This window comes from Poromitra crassiceps, assembly GCF_964638095.1.
Source record: "Poromitra crassiceps genome assembly, chromosome: 27".
Lineage (NCBI taxonomy): Eukaryota > Metazoa > Chordata > Actinopteri > Beryciformes > Melamphaidae > Poromitra > Poromitra crassiceps.
This window is the reverse complement of record NC_139650.1, coordinates 9,047,971-9,070,595: the sequence shown is the minus strand read 5'-3', so window position 1 is coordinate 9,070,595 and position 22,625 is coordinate 9,047,971. Positions and strand designations below refer to the sequence as shown.

Here is a 22,625-nt window from a genome sequence, read left to right as displayed (position 1 = left end):
CAGGTTGTGTCATGGTTCACTTTATTGACCAATCACAATGTTTCAGGTGTGTCATGGTTCACTTTATTGACCAATCACAATGTTTCAGGTTGTGTCATGGTTCACTTTATTGACCAATCACAATGTTTCAGGTGTGTCATGGTTCACTTTATTGACCAATCACAATGTTTCTTCTGCAGAACACATAGCTGTCAGGCAGCCAGAAACCCACTGTTGAGAGTGACACCGCAGCACCGTCACACTGGTGGCTGTTCCTCGCATCTGTGTGCAGTCCACATTGTTGAGTGTGTCCATTCTGTGTGGGCACTCAAGACTGGAAATGTTATGTTTGAATGATAGCTCTAACATATTTGAATAAATGTCTCAAAATAGACTGCAAACTTTCAGGCCCTTTTTGTCAAAAACAAAGATTGGTAGCATAACATTGTATTAAACTCAAAGTGCATCCAGGGGTTATGTGACTAAGAGCGGGACTGAGACAGCAGGTCACGGGCAGTACAGAGCATAGGGTGTGAAAGTCCTGGCTTGCACTAGCCTGGGTAAACCCAGCCACCACGTGACCTGCTCTCAGTCGTAAGCAGGGTAAGCCTGAGAGGTCACTGGGGGCTGGGTTTACCCAGGCTAGGCTTGCACTAGGTCTACCTATACCTTCTTTTTGACTCTTCGGGCTTATTTGAGGATACAGTCAAATGACTTGGCATTAAAAAGGTCTTAAAAAGTTCAACATTTAACATTTTGTTTTCCCTCCAAAATTAAAGGGGATCTTTTTTCAGCCAAAATATTGTATCGAACCTTGAACCTATTATTGTGTTATTGAATAATAATATAATATTATAATAATAATATAATATAATATATATATATATATAATATAATAATAATATAATGTATTATTGTGTATACGAGGGATCAGCCGAGTAGCATTTTGGGAAACAAACCTACCACACTGGGTGGCAACGGCAATGGAACTATGGAGCGTGAGCTTTGGGAGGCTTGAGTGTCTGACTCTGTTTACATTTTAAAAACTGCGACAGTTCACACAACTTTAACACGACATGCATATATTATACATCAAACTCTTGAGTTAATTCTGCTCTCGCTCAGAATGTCAAAATATAAGCGATGTGATGTGTAGTTTTTGAGATATTAACGTTTGTTTGGCACAACTCGTACTAATAACTGCCGCGGGGTTCCGCATTTCTGGGTGGCAACTTCTGGCAATCGACGTCACGCTGATTCGTCCTATTGAGCTGCTGCTGTCTGAGCAGGTCTCTCTTGAGAATGAGATTTACCTGTTTAAATAAATGTGAAAAAACAACTGCTATAGCCGAATGTATCTTTACGTAGTCGCCACTAGAGAAAACCAAAGATGTGGACGTGCTCTGTCCAAGGATGGGTCGTATTGTTTAGCATCGGAAATGGACAATTGAAAATCCTCTCGTTGAATCATCTCACATTTAGGTTGAGCTCTGCAGTCAGTGCCCCCATGATGTTTGATTGGGCCAATAATGGAGGGTGTGCCTCTTCTCATGTCTGATACTGTGTAGGCCATATAGTTTGATGATGTAACATTAAGTTATATGCCTTTTTTATGAGAAGCCACGCCCAGTGGTGGAAATGGCCAGGTTTTACTCTGGGAACCCTACTTACGCCATTTCTCAATGCTTGAGAAATGAATGCTCGCTTTTTTTTTTCTTTTTTTTTTACTCATTATACAATTACAGCTATGTAAAAATCTCTTTTTTATGATTGATCGCCGAGCTACTGATTATTTCCCCTTGATTTTATTCATGACAGACTTGATGACACATTGATATTGACGCTGCTTATTCAGCTTCACATGTTCTCCTACTATTATCTGCTCCTTTCATGCTGCCTCCTCTCCACTGCTCTGCTCTCCACTGCTCTGTTCTCCACTGCTCTGCTGCTCTCCACTGCTCTGCTGCTCTCCACTGCTCTGCTGCTCTCCACTGCTCTGCTCTCCACTGCATTGCAAGACATTTTTAAGGGGAACCTGAGGAGGAATGTCTCTCAACGTTTACTCTGGGAAGTCCATTCCCAGCCGTTCCCCCAATGGATAGTAATAACAGTGACAATTAAAATCAGTCAGATAGTCTTGCTTGCCAGACTATCTCCGTTTCTGGAGAGGAGAGTCTGGCTCCACTTACTCTGGTCTAGCGGGAAAAAAGGCTCTGTTATCTTTACAACCATCCACCGAAAGTACCAAGCAGGCCCGCTTTATTGCCCAGTCCCTCATGCCACGTTGCCTTTTATGTTCTTGTCTGTGCTTGTGTCTCTTGTTGTTGATTTTAAATGCTGCCACTTTGGCCACGTCTTGCTCCAAAAAAGAGATCATTGATCTCAAGTGACTACCTGGTGAAATAAAGGTGAAATAAAACTCTTCGTCTAAACTTGCCATTTTCAGCGCGTAGCTTGCTAGCTAGCGTTGTTGTTGTTTCTTCGCTCCGACTGAAATGGTCCCCACCAATGGCAGAGCTGATCCCCCCCGCAGCGTGCTTCCAGTGATTCAGACTAGTCAGATGACAACACGTGTATGTGTACTCGTACGTCAACATTTATTTCTATAAAACAACTTTACAAAAAAACAATATGCCATACATGAATAGAGATATCACAAATGATATAAGGTGAGATTTACCTCTCATACATGATCATGAACAGTCCATAGTGGATGACAGCAGGGTGGTTTATGGTAATATAATCACACAGAAGAGGTGCAAGTGATTTCAGACTGAATCATATACAGATTGTAGCCTACTTACAGCTAGGCAATGTGAGTATGAAATAAGACAGGTGACTTCGGGTACTTCGATCAACAATGTTCTTTTGAAAGGTGTAAACGTTATAATACAAAAACATGTAGTGCACACATTAAACGCGTTTCACATCATTCATGCGAACTAGCATTGCCTTCATTTATTCCCCCCCCCCCCATAATTTCTGTCCTTGTCCTTCATAACGAGTTCACCAGTTTAATTTAAGCCAGTAATCCACGTTTCCAAGCTTTGCTTCTACAATATGAAAACACACACTTCACCATGACTTGCATGGCTGAAGTCACGTGACACGTTTGGCAGACAGTGACTCTTTAGAATAACAACAAAAATAATAATATAACAGTAATAAAATAGTTCAGTAATAAATTCAATAAAAAAAAAGAAATAACATATTTCCAGTGCCATAATACAGTCGTTATTGCCCACATATCAAACGTCTGCCAAAGTGACAGATGACGGTGAGTTAGTCCCACATCATTCAAAGAACTTAAATACAACCATTTTGTAATTATCCATCCCAGAGAGCGTTTTTTCACCAATGTTCACAAGCATCCAAAACAACGTCCAAACCAGTTTCCACACACATACCGTAGTTTTCTGTCGTGAAAATCAAAAACACATAAAGCAAAACACAGGAACAACATTAATATTGGTTCATAAAACCTACTAGAGCCAAAAACACTGGCTTACATTTTCTGCAACAGCTCCCCCGTGAAAGAGAAGTTAGTGTCCTTAACCATGTGGGGCAGCAAAGTGCTGATCCAATCTCAGATAGGAGAGGCCGCACTGGATTCCTGCCCACTTGGTGGCGCTGCCTCACATGGCCATGCCGATCTCTTCTGCCTTCCAGCCGCTGGAGTTCTTTCCAAACTTGTAGACGAGCCGCCGGCCGTCCACCCGCTCCAAGATCTCCCTCTTATAGTAATACCTGTGGACGGAGGAGGCGGAGTTAGTGTGGGTTTCACCAACAACACTGAAAGCTCTGCTGGGACTACTCACACACTCCAAGTGGCGGTACGAGGTAACTGTTCAATATGCAGATGAATGATGTAACGAGGCGTGGATAAACATGCGCACAGTATATTCTTAACTAGCGGGATGGTGATGCTCTAAGGAGGCTCTGGTTTGTCCAAGTAAAATAATTTTTTACAAAATTTTAGGAAACGTCGATGGAAAAACTTTGTGAGGTCCCATGCGGACACGGGAAGGAGCAGGATTAGGTTCTATCTGCTGCATCTCAATTAGTTTGGTCCCACTTCCTGATTTTGGCTGATAAGATGGATGTATTTTGTACATAAAACTCTTGCCTAGTGCAGTCTTAGGCCGTGTGTCCATACCCATATAGCGTCTATTCCTAAGCTCCGGCATCTTTTTTCAGTTGTTTCCAATGAGGAGAGAGTGTATGTTAGCTTGTTTTTAGCTGTCAGCTATCAAGCTAAGCTGCTACCGCTGCTGAGCTAACGTTATTTTCAATCTGCTGCATATTGTGTGCTGGGATCAGCACTCCCCATTCCCCAGCGTACTTCCAGTGTTTAAATGTCAGGAATAGACGCCCAGTGGACACACAGTCTTAATATATGTTGCCACAACAGCTCCATATAGCTCCAATCCCACATGAGCTCACCTCATGGCGCGGCTGAGCTTCTCATAGGTCATGCTGCTGTTCTTCTTCTTCTGGCCCCACATCTGAGCCACGGCCTCGGACTTGAGGAACTTGAAGACGCCCTCGCGCCGGTCCTCCCACTTCATCAGGCCCGCGTTCCTCTCCGGCTGGATCAGGATGTCCCTGATGAACTCCCACAGGTGGGTCCCACGGGGTGCTGCAGACAAATGGAGGGACCGAATGAGCAAAATGTGAGAGTGTGTGTGTGTGTGTGTGTGTGTGTGTGTGTGCGTGCGTCTGTGTGTGTGTGTGTGTGTGTGTGTGTGTGTGTGAGTGATCTTTCTCACACCTTCAAAGGGCTGTTTGAAGGTTAAGACTTGGTTTTAAGGGTTAGGTTAGAATTGGGTTTAGGTTCAGGTTAGGGTTTGGCATTTATTTGTGATGGTTAAGGTTAGATTAGGGGCTGGGAATGCATTTGCATTATGTTAATAGTGTACTCACTGAGATACTGTAGCTATACCGGCTTGTGTGTGTGTGTGTGTGTGTGTGTACTGTATTTGTGTGTGTGTGTGTGTGTGTGTGTGTGTGTGTGTGTGTGTGTGTGTGTGTGTGTGTGTGTGTGTGCAAGTGAAACAGATATGGAACAAGCAAAATGCAAACTGGATGCAAAGTGTGTGATCAGTAAAACAGCAGGGCAGTGTACCAACACAGATGCCTATTGAAAAGGCTGCTTTCCCATTATGAATAGTCAACACATCAGGCGATATTGATATGTTGGATGCAGCCTTACCAGGCGATGGCCTGATAGGCTATGTTGCACGCGGCCTTATCAGATGATGGCCTGATATGTTGCACGCGGCCTTACCAGGCGATGCCCTGATATGTTGCATGCGGCCTTACCAGGCAATGCACTGATATGTTGCACGCAGCCTTGCAGGTGATGGCCTGATATGTTTTGCACGCGGCCTTACCAGGCGATGCACTGATATGTTGCACGCAGCCTTGCAGGTGATGGCCTGATATGTTGCACGCAGCCTTACCAGGCGATGCACTGATATGTTGCACGCGGCCTTACCAGGCGATGCACTGATATGTTGCACGCGGCCTTACCAGGCGATGGCCTGATATGTTGCACGCGGCCTTACCAGGCGATGCACTGATATGTTGCACGCAGCCTTACCAGGCAATGCACTGATATGTTGGATGCAGCCTTACCATGCTTGCTTTTCTTTGGGCTGTCACAGAGGCTGCTGTGGTCTCTGCTGATTTTAGGAGGTCGCCCCCTTGGTCGCTTTCCTCTGCAGGCCTCCGCTTTCTCCGTTTTGATGTGCTCCTCTGTGAACAACACAACAGGTAAGTGTCAACGACAACACGCACACGCATTTACATAAACTCATTTGACTTGCCTCGACTGAAGAATGCGCCAACCAACCAATCACCTGACAAAAACTCAGTCTGCCTAATATCAATCATCACCGGCACTAAAGCATTCTCTTTCATCTTTTCTCAAAGCAACAATTACAGTTGGATGTATCTGCTGACTCACTTGAGATCTGAGGGTAGGAGAACTCGGGGTCTGACTCGCCACTCCCGGACTCTGGAGAGCTGGGGTTCTGGAAGCCGAGCATGCTACCTGAACACAACGCAGAAAGACAAAGACACAGAGTTTCAGAGATATTCATCCTAGGAGAGAGAGGTGGAGACGATGAAAAGTGGAAGAACTGCACAGAAGATGGCACCAGAAATGGAAAAACACAAGGAAACGAGAGAAGAACGAGGAAGAGACAGACGTTAAAGGAGAAGAAACTCGAAAGAGGGAGAGATACTGGGCACTGACCTGCAGGGGAGGAGCTGTACTCGCTGTCAGACGGGTATTCGGTGTCTCTCAGAGGAGTCACCGACTCCATGGCCACATTCACCAGGTCGTAATCAGCCTCGTAATCAAAATCCCTCTTCACTTCGTTGTCGTCGGCTGTTGACAGGTAGCAACATTAGCTCTATCATGTGCAACCACATCCATGTGACACACCATGCATACAGTATGTAATGCTACGGCATGTACCTTCGCCGAATTTCACCGTGCTGAGGAACGGGAAGTTCAAGTTCAGGTTGTCCAAGAAGCTGTCCAGGAGTTGACAGGTCTCGCTCAGGTCTATTCCTGACAGGCTGTGAAGCTCTGGGGAACAGGGGAAAGAAGACGCATAAGCCATGTTCTTGACCATAAATAAGAAAATCAATAATATGAACCAAAGAATCAAGAACATAGAGCCTACATAAAGGCAGACCTAAATTAGCCCTTCAACAAGTCATTAACATAATTTACCATATTTGCTCTTGTGTTCGTGCAGACTCTGGTGGAGGTGTGGGCCAAGCTGTGGGCCGAAGACGCCGGTCATCTGGTCACGGTTCATCTGGCAGAGGCTGGGCCCGTCCATGGTGCAGTAGGCCAGACTCAGGGTGCTCGCATCAAACTTAATGCTGTCGACATGGTCACTTATCCAGTCCAGGACATTCTCCGATGTCCAACACTGAGGGTTGACCTGCCTGTACCACTGACCTGCAGAGAGAGAGAGAGAGAGAGAGGGAGAGAGAGAGAGAGAGAGAGAGAGAAGCATGGATGGGTTGGTATGAGTCAAGGCATACGACTGTGGGTTTGTGTAATTGTTTGTGTCATTATTCCAAGCCATCCTTAAAGATGAGCTGGGCAACTTGGTCAACATCTCGTAAGGTGACGCCAGTAAACGGCTCTGTGGTTTATACTCACTCTCTTAATTTCCCGATTTAGATTGAATAATAGACATTTTGTTTGTTTGTTTGTTTGCTTTTTACGAATATTGGCTATTGCCGCTCGAGCAAAGGCAGCAATCTCCTCCGAACCGCAAACACAATATGTCAAGTCATGAGTGTGTCAAGTGTTAGTGTTTTGCGGTTTGCACGAGGCCAAAGTGCTTGTCTCTCAGACGTATTCCTGCATCTCCACCTCTCGAGACGCAAACCCGATACTATTAGTCTGTCTTGTCGTCGCCCATGTCGGTGCCGATCACTGAGGCGGGAACAAACAGAGCGCGAGCTGTTTGAACAATGAGGTGGCAGGCAGCATTCTTCTGTTTGACGGTTGTGTCGAGTTAAACATTGGCCGGCGGGTAAATGATTGAGCCGACAGCGTCTAAATGAGGTCAAAGCAAAGTTCAGCGAGCTAATGGCTCTGCTGTCTGAGTCCCAGTGTGCTAATAAAGGACCGTGTTGACTGTGAGATTAGCCTGCCAATTTCACCAGAAACCTGCCGTGAAACTGAAACTGCTATCATAGTTACACATTGCCTCGATAGCCGGGGCAGCACGGAAACCACCAGAACCGAGGGGGGGGGGAAAGAGGACAAAGACCCAGATATGATTTGTTTCGTGGCTTTCAAGAATTTTCGATATAATGATCTAGCTAAAAAAAAAAATACAAAACAAAAAAGTAACGGTCGCATGTCAACTCTTGCATCACTTGCAGCTTAGGGGAAAGCCGTAAAAGCCAGGACACGGCACTACTGGATGTGACTCTAGCCGTTAAGGTGGAATTATGCTCGACGTTTGGACTGTCGCACGGAAATGAGAGACACGGAATCCTGAGGAGAAAACTTGTGGAGCTTTTATACTCTGTGCGGGTTATCTGCTCGTGGAAGCGAGCGGGAGTCTTGAAAACTCCACTTTGTCCGCCCAGCCGCGTCCGCGTAGTCAGAAAATTCGTGGTGTGCACGGACAGGCGAAAACCGTCCGCACGGGAGCCTTGCGGAGGGGCGTGTCGGCGGATTTGACATCACCTTTCCTGCACGGGCACTCGCGGCCCTCGCCGATGCGGGAAGCATAATTCCAGCTTTAGGATGGTCTTACCGTGGAGCATGCTGCTGTAGCCTGGGCTGGGTATCTGCAGGGGGCTCATACTGGGCGCGGTGTCGGCGCTGCCCGTCAGGCTGGACAGAGTGGGCTGCACGGTGTCGGCGCTGCCCGTCTGGTACATGGTGAGGTTGGCGTGGGTCAGCACGCTGCTCAGGCATGGTGACGACATGATGCCACTGCAGGAGATGTGTGTCACTGGTTAGCACAAAAAAATACAAAATGAAGAAGAAGCGTATTTCAGTGGGGAAGGGAATCTAATCCAAGACTAGAAACAAAAGATCGCCCTGTTCTTTAATCTAGTGAGAACATTTCTTTACGACAGAACATGTAATTATTGTGAGCGCTTGACGGTAGACATCATTCGCAGTACTTCGCAGTATACAAATAACATGCAATAAATCAAATCGCACAACAAATAAATGAAGAAAAAATGGAGAGAAGAATAAATGAAACAAAGAAATCAACAAACAAACAAAAACCACCTTCGGGGGGTCTGCTAAACAATTGGAATACATTTTAAATAATTCAGTTCAACGTTAGCTCGTATCCATTCCTTTATAACGCAATAAAAAAAATATATATAATTAAATATATAATAATATATAATATATAATAATATAATAAATAAATATATAATTACTTTGACACATGACTATGACACGCCCAACTCTCACCATTATTTACCTGATTAGGAGGTGCACAGGGAAGATGCTGGAGGTAATCCACAGTGTGTGTGTGTGTGTGTCTCTCTCTGTGTGTGTGTGTACGATGTCCACACAGTTTCAGTGTCTTCTGAAAAGTTCCCGCGGTCTCCTCTCCCGCTTTGCTCTCTGTGTAACTGTGCTTTGTCAGAGGCAGAGATGCACCTGTCGCTCAGTTTACCTACTTGCATGGCTTTATAAAGGGCGGGCAGAGGAGGGGAGGGGAGGGGAGGGGGGGTGTGGCTCTCAGGTGAGTTCAGGGGAATTCCAGATGATCCGGGCCACACCTCCCCCCCTCCTCCTCCTCCTCCTACACCTCCACACCTCCTCCTCCTTTTCCCGAGAACTCGCTGAACAAAACAAACCTGCCCTCTGCTATTCTCTTAACACCCAGACAGTGGATGAAGTACCTCAAACCCACGCTTGAGTAAAAGTACATAATGACTTTGGTGGAAGTGAAAGTCACCTATTAAAATACTTGAGTGAACGTCTTAAAGTATCTGATATTGTATGTACTTAATTTCTTCAGAAATAGGTGGCTTTAGAAGAGGTTAATTAAGACTTAATTAACCTCTTCTAAAGCCACCTATTTCTGAAGAAAATGGTGAAAACGACATACCCAAACTAAAATGCTTGCTGTGGCTGAACCGCTAGGGTTACAGACAACTGCCTGGCCTTTTCTGAAAGGTAAGACTTTGAAGTTTCTGTTCCAAGTGTCAGACACAACCTCAAACACAACCTCAAACACAGTGGTTGATTCTCGCCTAGAATAAAAAACACTTTTAGAGTGTAAACAGTTAACTGTGGTTGTTGTATTTATGGCTAGAAACCCAATGGAGACATAGCCACAGGCCTTACCACATCCCAACTCAAAGAAGATGAAAAAATACCAAAACATGAGTATTTGGCACTGGTTTTTGTAGGGAAATACCTAGGCGGATTTCCAAAAAGCCATTATAAAAAGCCATTTGAAAAAGCCAAATAATCTGAAATGTTGTCTTTGTCTTTGTACAAAGACAGCTATAACTTCTGCTGTGTTGATCTGATTCTCTAATCTCTGATCTACCTAATTAATCACATAAATGACAGATGAACGGGGTTCCTCTGCCTTTCCGACATGCTGCCACTCCGAACATTAACTTCCATTATTCGGACTGGCGGTCGTTCACCTTAGAAGCCGCAATGCCGACCTTAGGTTTAGGCGTGGGGGTGGGAGAGGTTAGGTTTTGGGTTAGGGTCTGGGGGAGGTTAGGTTTAGGCATGGGGGGAGGTTAGGTTTGGCGTGGGGGCTGGGAGAGGTTAGTGAAAAACGGGGAATATAGACCCCCTTTCTGAGTGCCGATATTTCGGAGTGGCAGAACGTCGGAGTGGCAGCACGTCGGAGTGGCAGCATGTAACCCAGATGAACAGCAAAAAATCAGAAACGTAACGCCGGGGTTACGGTGCCATGCAAGAGTATCAAAAGCAATTTTCTGACATTGTAGTTAAGCATTGGATGTAAAAGTACAAGTAAATGTTTTTAATAAAAAAGCAAGCACTGGGGCGTCTGGGTATGTGTGTAAAAGGCTCGCCTATTACACCACGCGGAGACCCGGGTTCAATTCCTGCCCGTGGTATACTTCCGGCCAGAAGTTCCTACAGACACAGAGAGAGACAGGCCGTGTCTGCTGGTGGGAAGCCGGTGGGGTATCAGTCCTGTTCGCTGCACTAGTACCTCCTCTGATCGGTCGGGTGTGTGCCTGTTCGGGGGGAGGGGAACTGGGGGGAATAGCGTGATCCTCCCATGTGCTACATCCTGCCAGTGAAACTCTGTCAAGTGAAAAGAAAGCAGCAGGTGACTGCACATGTACCCGGGGAAATAAGCAAGCACGCATCATCGTCGATTCTACTCGTGTTCATGTCCATCTGACATGCCTGGGCTTGAATGGAAATCTTCTTCTTCTTGGGTTTTATAGCGGGTGGCAAACAATACCGCCGGCACCACCTACTGGAATGAACGTAACTTGCAAGCTGGAGGACTGATTTGCCAAACCTGCTTGCTTGCAGGCTACCGAATTTCTTCAGATTTTATGTTGTAGTAACGGGTAACGCAGATGCTTAGGGGAAATGTAATGGAGTAAAAGTACACATTTTAGGAAATGTAAAAATGTACATGTAAAAGTGAAAGTTGACAGAAATACAGATACTCAACTAAAGTACAGAAACTGCCCAAAATACTTAAGTACTGTAGCAAAGTATAATTACTTTGTTACATTACCACACGCGGGTTGGATCGATATTCATAACATTTTGATGATATTGTCCTTTTATTTAACCACATTCAGTCTCGGGGTTTGGAAGAGTAAGCCACGGAAGTGATACTAAAACCTGTAGTTCATCGAATGTCCACTTGAGGCTGGACCCAAAAGGGAGTCGTTCCCGTTCACCAGATGTTAAAATGCCCCACTTTGTAACCAACAACCCGCAATGCCGATAGCCCGCTAATCCGACGCCTTTAATGCGATGCGTTTTGCGCTCTAACCCCTAACCCTTAACCCTTAACCCCTAACCCCTAACCCCTAACCCCTAACCCTTAACCCTTAACCCCTAACCCCTAACCCCTAACCCCTTAACCGCTAACCCCTAACCCTACCGGGCTATCGGCATTGCGGGTTGTCGGCATAGTGAGCGAACCCCAATCACGGACCAATAGCAGCTCTGGGAAACCTTCCGTCTCGTGCCGTCTTGCGTGAGCGGCGCAAATGGCCACTTGCTACACTTTGTCCATATTATTTACTGTCGATGGTTCCTCCCTGACCACAGCTACTTCTGACTAACAGCTATTTAATGTTTGCCTTTTTTTATTACCAGCCACGACAGACAGCGCCGGCTGCTGTCATTCTCACCTCGCGAGTCCGTGTGTTTATACAGTGCTGTATGTCTGTGGACAGATCTTGTCAGCGCGACAGCGTTAAAAGTGTGCAAGGTGTAGTCATGAAACTTGACAGGCGTGTAGTTGACATAAAAAGGAAGGTCCAGTTCTAAAATGGCCCTGATCCGAGCAAGGGTGCATACATTACCATGGCATATTGAGTAGGTGTGGTAGGTAGGTCACCACTTAAAGAGCTGCTAAACCAAAAAAATTATTATTAGTTTGAGTTTCAGTGGCGAGTTTTAGTGTCCCATGATAGTCTAAATAAATACTGTTTCGGGGACTTCCCATACGATTCTGGGGGAAACACTGCAAACATTTTAGGGCATGAAAATGGGAAAAGATTTACAGATCTCATATTGACTATCGGCATGAATCCACATAGAAGGAAACACAGAGATATAGCCTAATGCCATGCTAATCCTATTGTTCTCTCTCTCTTACACCCCCCCCCACACACACACACACAACACACACACACACACGCGCACACACACACACACACACACACACACACACACACACACACACACACACACACACACACACACACACACACACACACACACACACACATACACATGGCTCCAGTTGTGTAACTATTACACACACACTTTCCATGACATAGACGATAAACATCAAGTCATTCTAAAAATAGCATCATGCAGCCTATGACATGATTAGGTAAACTGTGGTCACGTGACGTGACTGTCATATAGTCAACAACCCAGGCTGAGCTGGCAGGACGCCTTATCAAGCTGCTTTGTGTTCAGGTGCACTCAGAGCGAGACACTCACAGCTCAGGGAATACCAATACTGCTGTTTTTAGAGTGAAGCTGTCAATCGCTGTTATTTTTAAAACTCAGACTGTTGGTTAGAAGCTTCCTAAAGGAAAAATCGTAACATTTCAACCCCAGCTGCTGATCATTCGATGTTTGGTCAACATATAGCTGGCCAAATGTAAATGACATGACATCACATTGAGATTGATATCCAGCGTAGCTACAATGGAATTTTGATATCTCATCTGTTTAAAATATAAACAGTAAACAACAGGTTTTGGTTTAGGCTCAAATTGCAAAGGCTTCATTTTAGACAGTAGCCTCAATAGACCAGAATGCAATGCAGCCACGAGACATGTTGTGTGTTTTGTGTATAGGCCACCATCATACACACATCCTAATATAATAGTATCACTATTGACAGCAATATGTGTTCAGGTCCATTCTCTGGGGGTTAATATGTGTTCATGTCCTTTCTCTGGGGGTTCATATGTGTTCATGTCCTTTCTCTGGGGGTTAATATGTGTTCATGTCCTTTATCTGGGGGTTAATATGTGTTCATGTCCTTTATCTGGGGGTTAATATGTGTTCATGTCCTTTCTCTGGGGGTTAATATGTGTTCATGTCCTTTCTCTGGGGGTTAATATGTGTTCATGTCCTTTATCTGGGGGTTAATATGTGTTCATGTCCTTTATCTGGGGGTTAATATGTGTTCAGGTCCATTCTCTGATGGTTAATATGTGTTCATGTCCTTTCTCTGGGGGTTCATATGTGTTCATGTCCTTTCTCTGGGGGTTCATATGTGTTCATGTCCTTTCTCTGGGGGTTCATATGTGTTCATGTCCTTTCTCTGGGGGTTCATATGTGTTCATGTCCTTTCTCTGATGGTTAATATGTGTTCATGTCCTTTCTCTGGGGGTTCATATGTGTTCATGTCCTTTCTCTGGGGGTTCATATGTGTTCATGTCCTTTCTCTGGAGGTTAATATGTGTTCATGTCCTTTCTCTGGGGGTTAATATGTGTTCATGTCCTTTCTCTGGGGGTTCATATGTGTTCATGTCCTTTCTCTGGGGGTTCATATGTGTTCATGTCCTTTCTCTGATGGTTAATATGTGTTCATGTCCTTTCTCTGGGGGTTAATATGTGTTCATGTCCTTTCTCTGGGGGTTCATATGTGTTCATGTCCTTTCTCTGGGGGTTCATATGTGTTCATGTCCTTTCTCTGGGGGTTCATATGTGTTCATGTCCTTTCTCTGATGGTTAATATGTGTTCATGTCCTTTCTCTGGGGGTTAATATGTGTTCATGTCCTTTCTCTGGGGGTTCATATGTGTTCATGTCCTTTATCTGGGGGTTATTGAAAGGCATTTTCGGAAATGTAGGAAATAAGTGAAGTAGAACTAGAAGAGGCTGGTTGAGGGAAAGTGGGTAGCTACACCAAAAATTTAACTACAGAGTATTCGCGGGGTGTTGAAAAGTATTGAAAGTTGATCAATCAATTTAGGGAAAATTAAGGCTCTTAAAAACTATTTAAAAGTCCTAATAGCCATTTGACGAGGTATTACATTTTGTAGCTGATTGTGTTAAATGGGCATATATCTTCTCATATCGATCGCAGACCCCTGAATTGAATCAAAATGGTATTGTGGCAGACTTTGTGATATCAGCAAATATCGTATCGTTGTCCAAATAATCGATATAATATCGTATCATGATGTACGGAGCCCCTAAAGTTCTGAAAGGTAATATTTCTTTTGAGGATGCTAAAGTGTGCGCACGATTTTTTTTTTTTTTTTTTTTTTTTTATATATATATATATTTTTTTTATATAATTTTTTTTTTAATATATATATTTTTTTTATAAATTTTTTTTTATATAATTTTTTTTAATTTTTTATATATATATATATTTTTTTTTAATATATATATATTTTTTATAATATATATATATATATATATATATATATATATATATATATATATATATATATATATATTTTTTACAATTTAGGTAAATCGTGCGCACGTTTTAGTTAAATTGTGCGCACGTTTTAGTTAAATCGTGCGCACACTTTAGCATCCTCAAAATAAATATTACCTTTCAGAACTTTAGGGGCTCCGTAGCATTTACACCCCTATCGCTGATGTGACCAAAGTGGTGTTGAGGTCTTAAAATAGAATTGAAAAGGTCTTAAAAAAAGATCTTAGAAGGTGTTGGATTTAACGTCAGTACCCTGGACTATAAAAACATCATCACAAAATAACTCCTGGAATGTAGCCTATCACAGACTGATTATACGTAACAGCGGAAGAGAATCTGACGGGGTAGCATTTCTTTACAGCAGGGTTACCCAGTAGGGGAAACTCTGTGAGAGATTTATAGCCAGGCTACCTTTAATTGAATAATTAATTGGGGGAAAAGAGGAAGGAAACCTCCATCACCTGAGAGGTGGAAGATACTGACTGATAGCTGATAATAAAAGGCCAATAGATTCACAAACCCATTATTGTACTGTCACCAGTACACACACACACGCACGCACACACGCACGCACGCACACACGCACGCGCACGCACACACACACACACACACACACACACACACACACACACACACACACACACACACACACACACACACACACACACACAAACACGTAGAGCTTTCTCGCCACATACCACAAAATCGCTCTTTCCAGTATTCGCCACGGACCCTGACACTGACTCTCAGACTTCTCCTTGACTTTATCTGTGATTTGGACCGGGCAAAGCAGTCACAGCTTAACACACACATGTACTGTATCAGTGCTATGGGCCAAACAAAGGGGCCACAGCAAACACACACATCTATCAGGGCTATGGACGAAAGCAGCCACAGCAAACACACACACACACACACACACACACACACACACACGCGCACACACACATCTGTCAGTGCTATGGGCTGGTGTATCTCAGGCCAATCAACCCAACCGCCAACAGACTCGTTGACTTTTGAGGTGTTGTTTTTAATATTCTACTTGTGACGCATAGGACGTGTTTTACGAACTCAACCTTGAAGGCTTCGCTGCTGGTGATCAATGATGCGATTGTGTTTATATTGCTCTTCCCTTCCTACTGTAGAAAGCTGTAAAGTCTGGCCAACAGATTCAGCTGGTGCCAGTAAAGACACACCAACACAATCTGATAATACATTCAATGATTACCAAAGGTGGAAAGATGAGATTCCAGTAGAGATACTTCTGTTCCATTCTATTCCATTTCACCTACCAAGCCACAAAACTATATCAGCTAAAACAAGGCTAGGTCGGAACCTAGCATATATGGCCAGCGAAGTAAAGCGTTCACGAGCAATCGTGAACGCAAATTGGACTGGACAAGGCCAGATATATACTGTAGGGCCCGCTTGCACTGGCCAAAAAGGCAGCTCACTGAAAAATACTCAAGTACTTCAACTTTCTCCATATTATGTAATTGTTCTTTATTTGCCCAAGGACTGGCGATGGTTTCATATCACCAAAGCAACAGTACAGGCTATCACATGTGGGAGGTCCACTCCACAACTGACTGTATTACTGTCTAAACAAGTGACAGTGGTAGCTTGCTTGCTGGATTGGCAAACACTGAACTGAAACTCATTGCAGAGTTGAGGTGATTGAATGTAGTCACATGTGCTAAATGTCTCCTGATCCTTCTCCTGTATTTAGTGGAACTTTTGATGTAAAAAAAAGAGTATGGTAGCCAATATACTGCAGAGCAACTCCACTGTGTTCAATAGGCCTGTCAAGGTGTCATGTGGTGAGATGCACTTTTCTGTATCGCTGTAAACTACTGAGGTGGCTTGATGTGACTCAATGTTGCCACCTAGTGGCCACTGAAGGTAACTTTGCAATACTACTACTGGACTACTGATGTACTGCTGCTAATTACTGCTACTGCAACAATATTAACTCATTCCAGGGTTTGTGACCATTTTCAGTGGTTTTCTGGCACCCACAGAATATTTTCTTCTGTAAACGCCGAATATCCCAAAAGCCAAAGCCTCTACTTTCATAGGGAATTTTTGTTTCTTTCTGCCTTCTTCGTTTGCACCGAAAACGCTCGTCTCTGACCAGGAAGCCGAGAAACACGCCTGTTTGTGCAGCGAAGCGAGTGAGAAATTCAGCCCGCATGAGAGGGTGGGTCACGGTCTCATGTTCTCCGTGGAGGTCTGGCGGCATATTTAGCTAGAATTTTACACTATGTGAGGGTTCACAAAGCAGATTAGTAATCTACGTGAGAGGAGAAGTGACTCATGTGCGTTTACCATGCTTCTAGTGAAAGAAATCCTCCAGCGTCGAGCGACTGTCACGAGACCGTGTCACAACGCGCCGCGCCCGGGGGTAAACATGTCCTTGAACTGCTTTGAGGCACCAGGTTTGACGTGTTTTTTTGGACGTGTTGTTAATTTAAATAAATGTCCATGTTGTTACCATATGACTGATTGTTATAACACAACACCGTATAGTGATTATAGCCAGTTCATGACAGATTTACTGGGAGCTCTTTCCTGGGAAGGTGTGCCAGATGATTTCCCTCAAAACCACAAGGAAGTGATATGTTCTCCGCTTTAGGCTACTTGGAATAAACAGTGAGAGAACTAGTTAGCATGTCGGATTTATTTATTCGCACCAAGCAAAAAACAACAACAAACAAAACAATAAAGACAATAGCCTACAAATCAAGACAAAACAAAGGGACAAGTTGGCATGATCACCACCATGGCTGAACAAAGAAAAGAGCTCCACCTACAGAAAGTCAAACTTCTTCAACAGGTCAAAGGTCACAGTACTGGACACACTGTTTGATAGAGAGCCGCAGTAACGAGTCCGGAAATCATCGATGCTAACAGCCCTGGACTGGTTCTTCACAGTTTTCGCCTATGGGAGTTTTGAATGGGTTTTTGGCGCGATGCTTCTAATAATGTCTCTGGGCAACGCTGGCTTAAACGCGAACCAGTGTTTAGTAATATCATCTTCACACACGAGGACCACTTTTACGAGTTTTGAAGCTTTTACGTGCCGTTAAAAGGGCGGCTAGCTAGCAAACGGCTAAATGAGACTACACTTTTGAGTCGACGGGGATATTATACGTCAATAACGTCATCACTTCAAAGGACAAACACGGAAATTCTCTTTCCCTCACCTGGTTCAGCCCGTTCAGCCCGGGGTAATCAGTGCACACATCAACAACAGTCCAGGTTGAGCGCTGACGTGACGTGGAAGCCTATGCGACAGTGTGTAGTTCTGGATTAGCTTAGCTTGAGCATTTTACTTCTACAGTAGGGCTCGCATTTACGCTACAAAACTCATGAAAGTGGTCCTCATGTGTGAAGATTATCCGACGGAACTCTGGTTCGCGTTTGATTAATCTTGCGTTGCCCAGAGGCCTTATTTGAAGCATCGCGGCAAAAACCCATTCAAAAATCCCATGGACAGAAACAGTGAAGAACCAGGAAGTTCGGGACTTCCGCATTCTGCCTACAAAAATACGTCATCCCTGCGGCTCTCTATTGGCAAGTGGTCTAAGGAAAGTGCACTAAACAAGCACAGATCCACAGTGTGTTCAATTCAATACGCTGAAGCATTACAGCATGGTTAGCGGTTAAATAATTCTACTAACTTCGTCACTTCGGTGACGTTATACCAACGTTAACGTTTACAAGGCAACGGAAGACACGGATGTTTGTAAATGAACCTGCAGAGAGTGGGGCTTGGTGAGTGTGGGAGCAATGCCGGGCGACAAATTGACCTCTGCACCTGTTTGTTATTTGGTCCCGCCTTCACCTGCCAGCCATCAGCCAATCAGCTCCCAAATTCGTCCCATCCAGCCAGCTGTTCCCCGTTTCTCATTCGTCTCTGTGTGTGTAGTCTCTGCAAAGAACTTACATTGCCAGAAGTGAAATCTATAGGTCGTTCCATTGCAACACCGGCACACAGCAGCAGAGCTACGCCTCCTCCATTTTGGACTGAGGGAGAGTACCGTAATGACACCAGTTTAGTTTAGTTTATTTGTTTAGCACAAATTTAGGTCCAAATCTGTGCAAGGTGGGAACGAAGCCTTTGCAGGCTTGTACAGAGTTCCACACCTATATAGTAAAACGTCCCACCTACGAAGTGCCGTACAAAAGTGCCTCTACACAAATGGCCTGTTACCGCATTCATGACAACTCGGACCGCCGTAAGTTTCAACACAGAACCTCCGCCTCAGACATGTTTGCGTTCACGCTGCACTTCCCGCTGGGGGGAAAACCAAACACAGGCTATAGGTTGTTATAGCAACCCGTGTTCAGTTAGCATTGTAGCTACCTACTAGCTAACAATGCTAACCGAACATGCTGAATGCTGACTTTCACATATTGCTCTAATCAGAGGAAAACATAGATGACACAAACTATTAACGTTAACATTACTTAAGACATCAAATTTTGTGTTAAAACGTTAAGTCGCCATTTACAAGTCGCCATTTTGATGTGGCTATGACGTCAACTCGGACAAAGCGGAGTTCTGGATCATACCCGAGTTTCCGATCTGTATTTCGGACCTGGACGACCGTTCAGTTCACTTTTTACAGGTCGGAACCCATTTTTTCCAGCATGAACAATGTATGTGTCTTCTTGGTCATGGTGTGTCTCTCGCTCTGTCATGGTTCTGTGCTGTTTCCCAATGTGCAAGTACAGTAGGCATTTTCAGGCCAAAATGGCGGCAGCGCTGTTGTCATAAAAGCATTCAACACAGAGTTTCAGCTCTTGGCTGATGTACTCTTTGGTCTGTGTTCCTCTGTAGAACAAATCAAATAATTCAAATAAATAAATAAATAATAATAATAAATACATAATAAATAAATAATAATATATAAATAATTCAAATAAATAATATCAAATAATTAACAACATCTGTGTTGTTAATTTAATTTGCCACCAATCTGGGAACAACTGTAAAAAAAAAAAAAAGAAAAAGAAAATCTAATTCTAATTCTTCGATGCAAGTGGAAAGTCTGTCTGGAGAGATTAGTGTACCACTGGTGCATGTCATCCAGGACCAGGTGGAAAGTTTCAGTAGGCGGGTGGGCAGGTGAGACGTCAACAAACAATAGTCACATCATCCCATCCGTTTTCCCCCTAATTTCACAATGTCACTCACAGCCCAGCCTCTTTCCAACACATGGAGGCGGAGGAAAGCTGCAGGAATGTTGCCGGGCAGGTTTCTTTTTCTTTTTCTTATCAAGGCACCAGCTTTCATGGCCCACAGGCTTCCCGGCAAATAATGTCATCACTTCTTACACCTACTCTCTCTCCCCCCCCGGCCCCCCCCTCATGGGCTCTTGCATGGGGGTTTCCACACAAAGAGCTTTAAAAAGAAGCAATGATTCCATACAGCAGTGAAGAGGCGTGCTCACCTTTGTGTCTTGAGACGTATACTAGCCTGTGACGATTGATGTGACATTTATTAGTCACGTTTGTGTTCTGAGACAAATGGAAATTCAGTTAGAAATTCAAATACCTGACCGAAGAACCACCTCTCTGTACTCTGTAACTTGTATTTAGTACCCTTGTGACTGTAATCCTCTTCCATACTTTAGAGCAGTCTGTGGTTCTCAAAGTGGTCCTTGAGGGGGTCCCCCAGCAAAATGGGGAATCATGTGTTTTCACTATAATTCCATCCATAAGTAACACAATGACAGAATGTATTGACTATTTCGGTCATCTAAAAGCAAAAATCTTATCAGATGGAGGACCCTGGGGCAATTTTTTTTTTCAAATGGGGGTCCTTGGTCTAATTTGTGTCAGTTTAGGGGGCGTTGATGTGAAAAAGTTTGAGAACCACTAGAGACAGATTTTTCCTCAATAAAATATTATTGAGGATTTATTTATTTATTTATTTATTTGTTTATTTATTTATTTATTTATTTATTTATTTATTTATTTATCTATTTATTTATTTATTTATTTATTTATTTATTTATTTATTTATTTATTTATCTATTTATCTATTTATTTATTTATTTATCTATTTATTTATTTATTTATTTATTTATTTATTTATTTATCTATTTATTTATTTATTTATTTATTTATTTATTTATTTATTTATCTATTTATTTATTTATTTATTTATTTATTTATTTATTTATTTATTTGTTTATTTATTTATTTATTTATTTATTTATTTATTTATTTATTTATCTATTTATTTATTTATTTATTTATTTATTTATTTATTTATTTATCTATTTATTTATTTATTTATTTATTTATCTATTTATTTATTTATTTATTTATTTATTTATTTATTTATTTATTTATTTATCTATTTATTTATTTATTTATTTATTTATTTATTTATTTATTTATTTATTTATCTATTTATTTATTTATTTATTTATTTATTTATTTATTTATCTATTTATTTATTTATTTATTTATTTATTTATTTATTTATTTATTTATTTATTTATCTATTTATTTATTTATTTATTTATTTATTTATTTACCTATTTATTTATTTATTTAAGCATGACTCCAGACAGGTGCACACTGAGCTGACGTCTCTCAGATCAGACATACAGGTCATTCATTCACCAGCCTTGTAGCCTACTCCCACACATGTCTGACAATGAGTTATTAAGAAATCCCCGTTGGCAAGTTACTGTAGGGACACCTAAACGTCTTCCTTTGATCTGTTATAAAAGGGAGCATGTGTTGTCTCTGTTTCAATCCAAATCGATCGCGCATAGTGCGCAAGATGCCTAATAGCAAAAAAATACCCATCTTTGGACCTTGAGTTTTTTTTTATGTATAGATGAGATATGTCAGTGGTTAGGTTTATTGAGAAGGAAACCAAATTTCCATATCTTTTCTTAACCCCTTAATGTACATACATTACGATTACAAATTACGAAAACTTTCCACAAGTGGAAATTTGTCTTCAGTTCCACCATAAGACATCTAATAAGAACATAAAACACAACATAAAAACATTTAAGATGATAAATGGTCTCAGCATACACATTCATACAAATTACATACTGTACATATAACATACTTGATTCTAAAGCAGGGGTTTTCAAAGCCCCCTCAATTCCTCAATTCCTGGATGCCTATGGGATCATGATCATGATGTTATTTGAATGTATGTACTGTATAGACACTCAACAATTGTGCCAAGGTCTGATATTGCTGTTTGGCATACTTCAGACTACACCAAATACCTCAAAAAGTCTGTCTGACATTAGTTTCTGATTCTGGAAAAGTGGTAAAAACTGTCTATCGCTTTAACCAAATCACATACATTTACGCTATTCTATGTGATCTCCTTTTGATAACTGACATATTTTTTCACTTCCATTCACTGAGCCTCCCCTGAAACTGCTCTAAAGTCTTGAGAAGGATTAGGATATTAACACATTTTTACTTTGTCACTCACTTTTTTAAATCTGTACTTTACCAATTAAGTCATTTCAAATGTGCTTTAGGGGTAAAAGGATGAGAAAGGAATGAAGGAGATGGTGAAAAACAGCAGAGACCAAAACAGAAACTGGCCTGAGGGATACAAAAAAAGAGAGTAACCCTCCACCATTCCCGCTGGTCAATCTTTAAACAGTGGAGCTATTTATACTCGCTTAGGTGATAGTCAGAACTAAATCATGTGACCTGTCACATGCTGTGTCAGAGAGCAGGTTGTTTTCTATAGTAATGACACATTGTGATTCATTTATGATGAAGGATGTTGAAAGACTAAATTTAGAAGGTATGACTTGACACTGCCCAATATACCTAAGGCATGGGAAACCTGATTTATTTTTTAATTATGAGATATTGGATACTGTTTGTCTGTTAGCAGGATTACGGAAAGAACAATTGGGCCAATTTTCCATGAAACCTTGTGGAGGGATGTAGCAGTTAA

General features: G+C 42.5%; 1 protein-coding gene across 2 annotated transcripts; it reads right to left on the bottom strand.

Moving 5' to 3' along the window:
- Positions 1-2,553: 2,553 nt before the first annotated feature.
- Positions 2,554-9,146, bottom strand: elf3 (E74-like factor 3 (ets domain transcription factor, epithelial-specific)). 2 transcript variants are annotated; one of them, XM_083661686.1, is made up of 9 exons: positions 8,970-9,146; positions 8,280-8,480; positions 6,725-6,958; positions 6,464-6,577; positions 6,239-6,373; positions 5,948-6,034; positions 5,617-5,736; positions 4,423-4,618; positions 2,554-3,726 (listed from the first exon to the last, which is right to left on the bottom strand). In XM_083661686.1, the coding sequence occupies exons 2-9, from the start codon at positions 8,452-8,454 to the stop codon at positions 3,615-3,617; spliced, it is 1,173 nt and encodes a 390-aa protein (XP_083517812.1). In that variant the 5' UTR covers positions 8,455-8,480; positions 8,970-9,146; the 3' UTR covers positions 2,554-3,614. The 2 variants fall into 2 exon arrangements, with proteins under 2 accessions (XP_083517812.1, XP_083517813.1); XM_083661687.1 differs by having other exon boundaries at positions 8,280-8,461.
- Between the last annotated feature and the right edge of the window lie 13,479 nt (positions 9,147-22,625).